General features: G+C 43.8%; 1 protein-coding gene across 1 annotated transcript; it reads right to left on the bottom strand.

Annotated features, from left to right (window-relative positions):
• Window positions 1-8,421: 8,421 nt before the first annotated feature.
• On the bottom strand, window positions 8,422-11,181 carry LOC310771838 (E3 ubiquitin-protein ligase TRIM21-like). The gene is made up of 2 exons (XM_083664351.1): window positions 11,096-11,181; window positions 8,422-10,648 (listed from the first exon to the last, which is right to left on the bottom strand). The coding sequence occupies exon 2, from the start codon at window positions 10,637-10,639 to the stop codon at window positions 9,002-9,004; it is 1,638 nt and encodes a 545-aa protein (XP_083520477.1). The 5' UTR covers window positions 10,640-10,648; window positions 11,096-11,181; the 3' UTR covers window positions 8,422-9,001.
• Between the last annotated feature and the right edge of the window lie 1,297 nt (window positions 11,182-12,478).

Raw genomic sequence — 12,478 nt, 5'->3', positions numbered from 1 at the left:
TGTGTGTGTGTGTGTGTGTGTGTGTGTGTGTGTGTGTGTGCGTGCGTGTGTGTGTGTGTTGCCCTCACATCTGTTCTGTCAACTCTTGACATCAGGGTTACACTGCTCAAGCAAGCAAGCCCGCACGCACAGACATGCACACACACACACACACACACACTCAGACCTGCACACACACACACACACAAACACTCTTAGACAAGTACACACACACGCGACACACACACACACACACACACACACAGACCTGCACACACACACACACACACACACACACACACACACACACACACACACACACACACACACACACACACTCAGACCTGCTCTCACACACATACACACACTCAGACATGTACACACACACACACACACACACACTTTTGCTTTACTTGCTTATGGCAGTCCGTCGATGTCGACGATGACGTTGCTCCAAATGAAATTTGTGAGGTTTGTTATTGTAATGTCTTTCGCCTGTGCATAGCCAGGTGGCTGCTCAGACCGATGCGTGATCCGCAGATTTTGTCACAGGAGGGGCAGGGGAAGGCAGCAGTAGTGGTCGGTGGTGCTATGGCACGTTGGTGCCGCTGTGCACGCCGCTGTACTCTCCTCTCTGTGAACTTCTCCTGAAGACGAGTGATCCCCTGGTGACAGGTTGAGCTCCAGGTATGGCGATCAGCAGCACACACACACACAAACACACACTCAGACATGTACACACACTCTCAGACCTGCACACACACACACACACACACACACACACACACACACACACACACACACACACACACACTCAAACATGTACACACACTCTCAGACAAGCACATGCATGCACGCGCACACACACACACACACACACACACACACACACACACACACACACACACACACACACACAGACATATTGTACAAACACTCTCAGACAAGCACACACACACTCAGACATGCACACAAACGTACACAGCATCACATAATAACAAGTAGCAGGTGTGCACTCTGGTCCTGTCCTGCCAGGCAGGTGTAAGGAGATCCAGCTCCACTTTACACTCATCTGTTACTAGATCATCATGTACATTTAGCTTCACATCTTCTTTACACTCATCTGTTACTAGATCATCATGTACATTTAGCTTCACATCTTCTTTACACTCATCTGTTACTAGATCATCATGTACATTTAGCTTCACATCTTCTACAGATGCTGTGCTCTGTCTGCTGCTTTGAGGAGAGAGGAGGAGGAGAATCCAAAAGACATCCCACACTACAGTGCAGGGGGAGGAGAGCTGTCGAGGACGTTTTCCAATCACACTGTTTTTTGTGAATCAATATAATAAGAAAGAGTAAGAAAGTGTACTGATGTTTGGTCATCTCTTGACCGTTTACCACAAAAACCACAAACCAAATTAATTTTAAAGGGATTTAAGTACAGTTGTTACTCATTTAGTTTGTCCACTTTCCTGCTGGTTTCTAAGGTACTGCTGCAGCAAACATTCTGACACTAAAATGGCATTTTTCAGACAGACAGAAAATTCACTTTGTTCAAAACCTGTCTCAGTCTCAGCAACACACTCTGGCCAGATTTGGCAACAGGCACATGAACGCCCGCACGTCGGAAATACGACTGGCCAACTGGGAAAATCGAACCATCCCAGAAGCACACGAACGCACGATTAGCATCATAGACTGTATCGACGGCAACAGGCAGTTAGCCAGCTGCCATTTAGAATGTTTATGTTGTCAAGTTGAAAGCGTCTATAGGCGAACCTTTGCCCAATATAGGAAATGGTTCCATGGGAAGTTTGCTGCAAACCACAAGGGCAGTTGGGTTTGGAGAGCGGGGTGATGTACGAGCCACAGATACTGAGTGACACACACACAACTGATATTATATTAGGTGCAGTAACACACACAACTGATATTATATTAGGTGCAGTCAAGTTCACAGCAAGTCACCAAAATAGCAAACAGACGCATGCAGGTGTCAGGGTGGTTCAAAGCTCTGCATGCTTCATCACAACACAAAGCTCTCCATGCTTCATCACAACACAAAGCTCTCCATGCTTCATCACATACACAAAGCTCTCTATGCTTCATCACATACACAAAGCTCTCTATGCTTCATCACAACACAAAGCTCTCTATGCTTCATCACATACACAAAGCTCTCCATGCTTCATCACACACACAAAGCTCTCTATGCTTCATCACAACACAAAGCTCTCCATGCTTCATCACACACACAAAGCTCTCCATGCTTCATCACACACACAAAGCTCTCTATGCTTCATCACATACACAAAGCTCTCTATGCTTCATCACATACACAAAGCTCTCTATGCTTCATCACAACACAAAGCTCTCTATGCTTCATCACATACACAAAGCTCTCTATGCTTCATCACAACACAAAGCTCTCTATGCTTCATCACAACACAAAGCTCTCTATGCTTCATCACATACACAAAGCTCTCCATGCTTCATCACACACACAAAGCTCTCCATGCTTCATCACAACACAAAGCTCTCTATGCTTCATCACATACACAAAGCTCTCTATGCTTCATCACACACACAAAGCTCTCTATGCTTCATCACATACACAAAGCTCTCTATGCTTCATCACAACACAAAGCTCTCTATGCTTCATCACAACACAAAGCTCTCTATGCTTCATCACATACACAAAGCTCTCCATGCTTCATCACACACACAAAGCTCTCCATGCTTCATCACATACACAAAGCTCTCTATGCTTCATCACATACACAAAGCTCTCTATGCTTCATCACAACACAAAGCTCTCTATGCTTCATCACATACACAAAGCTCTCTATGCTTCATCACATACACAAAGCTCTCTATGCTTCATCACAACACAAAGCTCTCTATGCTTCATCACAACACAAAGCTCTCTATGCTTCATCACATACACAAAGCTCTCTATGCTTCATCACAACACAAAGCTCTCTATGCTTCATCACATACACAAAGCTCTGCATGCTTCATCACATACACAAAGCTCTCTATGCTTCATCACATACACAAAGCTCTCTATGCTTCATCACAACACAAAGCTCTCCATGCTTCATCACATACACAAAGCTCTGCATGCTTCATCACATACACAAAGCTCTCTATGCTTCATCACACACACAAAGCTCTCAGCTCAACCCCAGGATGAAGGTTCCACCTGCTCCCACACTCACTCCTCACTTCCTGTCAAGAGAGGGGGGGGTAGAGGGGGGAGGGAGAGGGAGACAGAGAGAGGGAGGGAGAGAGAGAAGAGGGAGAGAGATACAGAGAGAGGGAGGGAGAGAGAGGAGAGGGAGGGAGATACAGAGAGAGGGAGGGAGAGAGAGAAGAGGGAGAGAGATACAGAGAGAGGGAGGGAGAGAAGAGGGAGAGCGAGACAGAGAGAGGGAGGGAGAGAGAGAAGAGGGAGAGAGATACAGAGAGAGGGAGGGAGAGAGAGAAGAGGGAGAGAGAAAGAGAGAGAGGGAGGGAGAGAGAGAAGAGGGAGAGCAAGACAGAGAGAGGGAGGGAGAGAGAGAAGAGGACATATAAACTGGATCAGCACACACATGACACGTGGTGGATTGGCAATATCCAATCGGATCGGTGCCATCCCGTCTCTACCTGGATGGTGACATGAGACTTGGATGAAGGTGTGGATGAATGACAGCAGATGAGGTGACGAGTCAAGTTCCAACTGCAGAGCTCTACAAACAACCAGCCTACACACCTGTGCAGGACACTTACTCATCACAAGTCAAACCAGCCTACACACCTGTGCAGGACAGTTACTCATCACAAGTCAAACCAGCCTACACACCTGTGCAGCACAGTTACTCATCACAAGTCAAACCAGCCTACACACATGTGCAGGACAGTTACTCATCACAAGTCAAACCAGTCTACACACATGTGCAGGACAGTTACTCATCACAAGTCAAACCAGTCTACACACATGTGCAGGACAGTTACTCATCACAAGTCAAACCAGTCTACAGACCTGTGCAGGACAGTTACTCATCACAGGTCAAACCAGTCTACACACATGTGCAGGACACTTACTCATCACAAGACAAACCAGTCTACACACCTGTGCAGGACAGTTACTCATCACAAGTCAAACCAGTCTACACACATGTGCAGGACAGTTACTCATCACAAGTCAAACCAGTCTACACACATGTGCAGGACAGTTACTCATCACAAGTCAAACCAGTCTACAGACCTGTGCAGGACAGTTACTCATCACAGGTCAAACCAGTCTACACACATGTGCAGGACACTTACTCATCACAAGACAAACCAGTCTACACACCTGTGCAGGACAGTTACTCATCACAAGTCAAACCAGTCTACACACATGTGCAGGACAGTTACTCATCACAAGTCAAACCAGCCTACAGACCTGTGCAGGACAGTTACTCATCACAAGACAAACCAGCCTACACACCTGTGCAGGACAGTTACTCATCACAAGTCAAACCAGCCTACAGACCTGTGCAGGACAGTTACTCATCACAAGTCAAACCAGCCTACACACCTGTGCAGGACAGTTACTCATCACAAGTCAAACCAGTCTACACACATGTGCAGGACAGTTACTCATCACAAGACAAACCAGTCTACACACATGTGCAGGACAGTTACTCATCACAAGACAAACCAGCCTACACACATGTGCAGGACAGTTACTCATCACAAGTCAAACCAGCCTACACACATGTGCAGGACAGTTACTCATCACAAGTCAAACCAGCCTAAACACATGTGCAGGACAGTTACTCATCACAAGTCAAACCAGCCTACACACATGTGCAGGACAGTTACTCATCACAAGACAAACCAGCCTACACACATGTGCAGGACAGTTACTCATCACAAGACAAACCAGCCTACACACATGTGCAGGACAGTTACTCATCACAAGTCAAACCAGCCTACACACATGTGCAGGACAGTTACTCATCACAAGTCAAACCAGTCTACACACATGTGCAGGACAGTTACTCATCACAAGTCAAACCAGCCTACACACATGTGCAGGACAGTTACTCATCACAAGTCAAACCAGTCTACACACATGTGCAGGACAGTTACTCATCACAAGTCAAACCAGCCTACACACATGTGCAGGACAGTTACTCACAGTATAGCTCAAGGTACTGTACTGTACATGAATTGAACATAAAAAGAAAATGTATTAAATTTATTAAAATGAAATGCATTCTTACACTTAGCAGCCTAATTAAATGCATAGAGTGCAGACACACCTTTTACAGATCAGAAAGCACAGCTGCTAGCAGGGCTCCACTGAGCTGTACTTACATGAAGCTTAGCTGCAGGATACATTATTCTAGCCTCAGCACCACGTGTGGGACATCGTTAGAGGCACATCGTTAGCCCTGCAGCTGAACAGTTATCGACCATATCACACAGAGCATCATTACCTGATTAGCAACTGCACACCACTCACAGGCACACATATAATTATCATATGTTCATGAATTAATTATATTGATCCTCTTCAAGATTATCCACACTGGTATTTTATAGAAGTACAGGGTCTCTATCTAAAAAAGAAAATGTAATGTGTGCCTTCTTTGCTAATGCGGTTAGCATGCTAGGTAACAGATATTGAGCTACAACCACAAACTCACCAATATTATCCAAATGTTCACCGTTCTGAGCATCTGTAGGCGAAGTCGTAGCTCCTCAGTCTACTCTTGTTGTTCAGTGTTAAACATATAATTATCATGCTCGAACTTTGGTTTAACTCCAGAACACCAACAGGACTGAAACGCACAGTGTGAAGGAAGAGACTCCGTATCAAAGATAGTGTAACAAGAGAAAGATGATCACTCTTCTCTAAAGTGCACTAAAGCAGAGCATAGCCTACTGTATCAATCAACCATCTACCTCATTTAAAGGGACAGTAACATGACATCTGGGGTTAAACTACCCCAAGATTTGGGGGGGGGGGGGGGGTTACACACACAATCAGGTGAGAAGGTGTTCACTAAAGAGCTGGCTCTTCAGCATTATGTTTAGCAGAATAATGTTGATCCTTCAATGTGTTATGAACTATTCTTTAGACATATTTTCCTGCATTCAATTCATTGTTTTTTTTTAATAAAGACTCATTAGAACATTTGAAAATGTATTGCAAGGCCTAATTGTGTAGGAATGTCAAGGAAACTATTCCTCTCCAGCAAGTGTTGCTCAAGTCAAAACATAACAAATGTAATAAGCTCCTTAATGATCCATAGAGGTGTTTTGGGGTGTCCTCTCCCATTCCCTTTAGGAACCAGGTGCACTTGGAACTTGACGCATTGCTATTCAAACAGCGGATCATCAGCTTCTGTCTGGACCAACTGCTCGCAGCCAAGCAAAGAACAGCAGAAGAAGAGAGATTGGAGAGACTGTGTTTGAGCTCTCCATTCACTTCCAAACACCAGCGTCATTTTCCTTGAATTAAACATAGCAAAAGGCTGTTGTGTGGTGGGGCTGCGCAGACAACAAATGTAAAAAAAAAGTCAACAATTGAGGTTTTTTTGTACTCCTGAGCAAAACAAGGAAGCCGTTGAGAATTGGCGAGAAGAAAAATGTGGATCTAGCTGTCAAGGAAGTAAGTTGGCGTGTTCATCTTCCGTATATATGATCTTTGTGTGCAACACGTGACATAGGAGAACGCCAGGATTGGGGGGGGAGTTTTTGTTTCCCCCCGTTTTGGGCATGGTTTCTGAATGATGATGTCTCTATTGCTAACATCCATTGCCAGTTTTACTCAGTCAGAGAAATACATGAATATGCAAAGCTTTCTAGCTTTAAGAAACACTCATTACAGTGGCAAGCACTCATTTGGAATGGTGGTTTTGCTTAAACGACTTCAGAGCCAACAATTTGCAGGTAGCCTTATTAAAACAAGCTCTACCGTTAATCAGAAGTGACTGTATTTACTCTGAGCGCGGTGTGATAATTCAAAGATCAACTTAATTATCAAGATTCACTCCTGCGTTGAGTCGCATTAGTCACACATCAGCCCCATGCAAAGCACGGCCACACACACACACATACGCACACGCACACACACACGCGCGCACACACACACGCGCGCACACACATGGGCACACATACCCACGCACGAGCACGCGCGCACACACACACACACACACACATACGCACACACATTCGCACACACGAGCACACACACGCGCACGCACACAGTAATTGCCACTTCAAAATATGTTATTATCTCAGTTATTTTTCCTGTAACTTGTGACTGTGATTCTCAAATATAAAAGGTGAATTGTCCCCAGTCACACCTTCAAAATGTTTTAGTTTCACTGAATTAAAATACTTCAGGCGTATAATGAACTCTGCTTCTTTTCCACCTGTCATAGCATGTGAGAGAACGCTGCTGTCGAGGCTGTGATGATGCTGTTTCACTGCCTCCTCCAATTTTCCAATCCAACTTTAAAGGAACACTCCGCCGATTTTCCACCAGCATCATTTATTACAAAATGACTTACATTCGTACAAAATCAGTAGTATATCCGAAAACGGTAAACAGTTTTGCAGGAATTCGTTTAGTTTGACAGTGAACACTAGAAAGACCACAGCGGCCATTTTTACCTTTTCGAAATTTAGATGTGCCTCACTGGCCTCACTATATGATTCGATTATGATTCCACGATGCATCACGATGCAGCTCAAAGTATTGCAGCTCCAAGTATCACATCCTCAATTTTCTATATTATTACTGCACATGGCTACTTTTTCATCAATTAATACAAGCAGTCAGATACTGTAAATATCAACTCCCTTTTTTACTTAGAAAGTGCTTTAAAATCTGAATGTCAACAGAAATTTTAACATAAACGATTCAATGATTAATCTGTCAACGATTCGATTCGATTCACACGTCTGCATCGCGATGCATCGATTAAACGATTAATTTTGACACCCCTAATTTTTACCTAGAAAGACCAAAGACCATTTTGCATTCACTGAATGTCCCCGGGTTCTAGACCTATTTTTTTGTCTATATTTTCACATTTTGGTGTTTTGTCTTTTTAAAATAGATCTTGAGCTGAGTTCCCCCTTTTTCTTTCCGCCATCATGTTATTAATTCAAATTCGATTTAAGATCATTGATTTTTGTTACATTTGTGCAAATCGATTCAGAATTGTCCACATCCGCATCGCGATGCATCTAAGAATCGATACACTTCTACACCCCTAGTGTGTGTGTGTGTGTGTGTGTGTGTGTGTGTGTGTTCACCCTCGATACCTGAAGCGTAGACAGACGACTTACTCAATTTGCTGTTCAATGTGTTTTAATCTCGTTTTAATGCTCATTAGTAATTGTGCAGAATTAAAATGCTCAGTATATAGAGTATGTACCCAGGCACAGCTATGACAGTAATCACCTTTTTTACTTTGCCATCGTCACCTGGACATGTTACAACGAAGCTGGAAAATGTCACACTCCTGAAATAGTGATTACATTCAATTAAGTTTTTATGATCCCTGTGCTTGATCCAATGCAACAAGTAGTAACACCATACATCAAAGAAAAAGAGGATATAAAGAAAAATACATGATTTTATCATATCAACCACAATCTGGAGTTTTAATGGTTCTTTAACTTTAACTAACATTTCCCCCCCCCCCCATAAAACTAAACCAGTTTATCAAGAAGAAGAAAGGTAAAAAGACGAGAGATATTAGTTACTGGGCCTTTTTCACAGACAGGAAGTCTAATTCTCTCAGTGGAGAGCTCCATTCAAAGAAGGAATTCATCTTCAAATATGCTTATTAAGAGAAGTCTGTGAAGTGTTGTGTTGTATCTGTTGTTCTATTCAAAGAAAAACACATTAGAATGGCTATAACAGTTACCTGGAGAGGGGGGGGGGGTGTAGGCTACTGTATTTGTAAATTTGTCATTTTAATTTACAATGAATTCTATCTGAGAAAATCTAATGATTAGTCTAATCTGTATGATTGACAGGAGAGATGATCAGAGGGGCAGGGTTTTTACCGCCATCATTAAGACCGGGACAGAAGTATGGGTAGAGCTTCTCAGTGAAGGTGCAGCCAGTGAAGGAGTAGATCAGAGCTGCAGCATCTACGTCATAAAAGGAGACCAGACCCTCCTCATAGTCCACAAACACCCCCACCTTCTGAGGCTGTGTCTTCAGAGAGAGGAGGACAGGAGGGCCAGCATTAGCTTCATACTCATCTCCATTCCTCAACCATATAGTCCAGGAGCCATTCTGTGGGCCCAGTGCGATTCTTCCCTTCCTGTTGATCGACCCTCTGGCCACTCCTAAATCCCACACAGTCTTCTGTTTAACCTGAACCTCGTAGTAAAACCTTCCTGAAGAGAAGCTCTGCTTTCCTAAGACACAGGCACAGGGATCAAATCTCTTTGGGTTGTTTGGGAGATTCTTCTTTACATCACCAACTTTTACTTGTTTCCCATCATCAGACAGGATGAGATAGGGACTTTCTGTATCAGGATCTAGAGTCACATCCACTGCATACTGCTGGACCCTCTTCAACTCAGCCTCTAGCAGCTTCTCCTTCTCTTTCCTCACAGTCTCCTCCAGCTGAGCCACAGCTCTCCTCACAGTCCCCTCATATGATGAGTGGACACTGACCTCTGTCCAGTCCTTGGTGTGTGGAGGAGTGTTCAGGGATGGGACGCTTTGGAGGAGGTGGAGGTGGTCTTCAATGTGTGAGAGCTGCTCCACCTCAGCGCTTCTCTTCATCAGCTCAGAGATCTCCTGTTCCAGCTCTTTGATGAAGCCTTCAGCCTGCTTCTCTGTTGTTTTCTGCTTCTCTTCAATCGTCTCAATGAGCTCATCCTGGCCTCTCTCCACAGACTGCATCAGAGCGGTGAAGACCTGCAGACTGTCTGCGATCTCTCTGTCTGCATCTTCCTTGCTGAGCTCCACTGAGTGTTTGATCTCCTGAATCTTCAGTCGTCTCTCCTGGATCTTCTGCTGAATTGCAGCCCCTGTCTTCCCCAGCTCACCCATCTTTCCTTTGTATTCCTCTTTCAGAGGCACAATGTCATGTGACTTGTGGTCTGACTCAGTGCATACCTGACATACACACATCTGGTCAGTCTTGCAGAACAGCTCCAGTGGTTTCTCATGTTTCTTACACATCCTGTCTTCCAGGTTCTCCACAGGATCGATCAGCGTGTGTCTTTTCATGCTTTTGATGATGTGGTGAGGCTCCAGGTGAGTCTCACAGTAGGAGGCCTGACACTCCAGGCAGGACTTCAGGGCCTTCAGTTTGGTCCCAGTGCAGACGTCACAGGGAACTTCTTGGCCCATATTTGGTCTCAGGTCTGGGTTACTGTTGGCTTTCATCTGAGCTGACTTTCTGAACCGAGCAGCCATCTCATTTATGAAAGTATTGACACGCAGCTCAGGTCTTCTCTTGAAACGCTGATTACACAGAGGACACTGGCATGGGACATTAACCTCCCAGTGCTCTGTGATACAGTTTTTGCAGAAGTTATGTCCACATGGTATGGTGACTGGATCAGTGAACACATCCAGACAGATGCAGCAGAGAAACTCCTCTTCAGACAGGACACTGCTGGCAGCAGCCATATCTAGACACTGAGACCAAAAGTGAAAATCAAGTCAAGTCAGGTCAACTTTATTTATAGAGCACATTTACAATGACACAGGCCGATCAAAGTGCTTTACAGGTAAAAACACAGAGCATAAAGCAGGTACAAATGCACTAATCAGAGAGCAAGGTGCAGTACAAGGTGCAGTAAAACAAGTAATAAAAATGGGTAGAAGTTGAAAGACAAAATGAATAAAATGAGTAAAAAGAATAAAATAAGAATAAAATAAAAGTGTGAATAACAATACTGTAGCACACAATTCTTTCATATAAAAATAGCAAGGTTAGATATCAAAGGTTATTTTGAGTTGTGTATTTAAATTACACTTCACTGAAAACATCATTTGACAACTATCAGTGCAAAATGAACACAGGGAAACATCCCATCTGGATTCAGCTGTGTTTAAACAGTCAATATGATCTGCTGTACTCACCTTTGTAACTCAGAGTCTGATGTATTGTTGAGAAAGGTCTGATGAACTTAAGTTGATTTCTTCTTTCGAGAGCAAGAGAGAGTCTCTTCTAACTTCAGCAGTGCTGTCGCTCTGAGTTACTTTTGATTTCACTTCAGGAAGTAATGTTGACACACCTGTCTGTCCAGTGTTGCTCCGCCTCTTACTGCAGTTGTATAAAGAAGATTGTAACCCACAGCTTGCAGGTATAATCCTCAGGTCCTGCAATTGCATACAGTGGACTCCTCTTATAGTCAGTGTTGGGGGTAACACATTACAAAAGTAACATATTACATGTAATATATTACTTTTAGCAGTAACTCAGTAATATAACTTATTACTTATAGGATTTCAGTAATATTATACCAGTTACTTTGTCAAGTAACTAAAGTTACAAATTGAGTTACATTTTATTAAATCAAAGCACATATTTAAAAAAGATACAAGGCGGTTGAAATTCTTTTTCGGGATGGTTCCGGGGCGGCGATGTCATTCTGCTGCTGCTGTTGTTTTGGTAAAAGTAATGCAAAAGTAGTGTAATAAGTAACGAGTTACTTTACACAGAAAGTAATATTGTAAAGTAACGTATTACTTTCAAATGAAAGTAACTAGTAATATGTAGTGTATTACATTTTGAAAGTAACTTGCCCAACACTGCTTATAGTGTATGTAGGCTTTACGTTGAATATGATTACTGTTTTATTGCACTTATTCCTGTCAACGTGTGTGTGTGTGTGTGTGTGTGTGTGTGTGTGTGTGTGTGTGTGTGTGTGTGTGTGTGTGTGTGTGTGTGTGGCCAGCATGTGTGAGTGCTCATGCTGTGATCCATGCAGCCTTCCATCCATCATGGCAGTAAATGAGGGGAGTAGACTCCCTTCACTTCTCTTCTCCTCTCCTCTCCTCTCCTCTCCTCTCCTCTCCTCTCCTCTCCTCTCCTCTCCTCTCTTCTCTTCTCTTCTCTCCTCCCCTTCCGGTGTGTGTGTGTGAGCGTGCACTGCGAGTGGGTGGTGGTGGAGGACGAGCGAGTGGCGCGGAGATTTGAGTGGTTTACTGTTCCTGTATTTCGGATTTCCCCCTGTATTCTTCACCTGTCCTATCCGCATGATCAGGTAAGGTGGTTAAAGTATTTTTTCGAGTGTTGGCTGAACGATCAGTGGTTTGGTAAGGTGGTGTTGTCGGGAGGAATGGCGTCTCAGACGCCACCCCCGTCTATTCGGCAGGGCGTGAGAATTGTCCCTCCGGAGAATAATGTTAGTGTGGAGGAGGTTCTACTTGCTGTAGCTGAGCAGGTAGGACATGACAAGCTTTCTTTTGCTTCGAGAATGAATAAGGCAGTGGTTGTGTTTTTCATAAATGAGCCGCTTG

This window comes from Poromitra crassiceps (assembly GCF_964638095.1).
Source record: "Poromitra crassiceps genome assembly, contig: HAP1_SCAFFOLD_1347, whole genome shotgun sequence".
NCBI classification, from domain to species: Eukaryota; Metazoa; Chordata; class Actinopteri; order Beryciformes; family Melamphaidae; genus Poromitra; species Poromitra crassiceps.
Note: the sequence above shows the minus strand (reverse complement) of the source record. Positions and strands in the feature narration are given on the sequence as shown.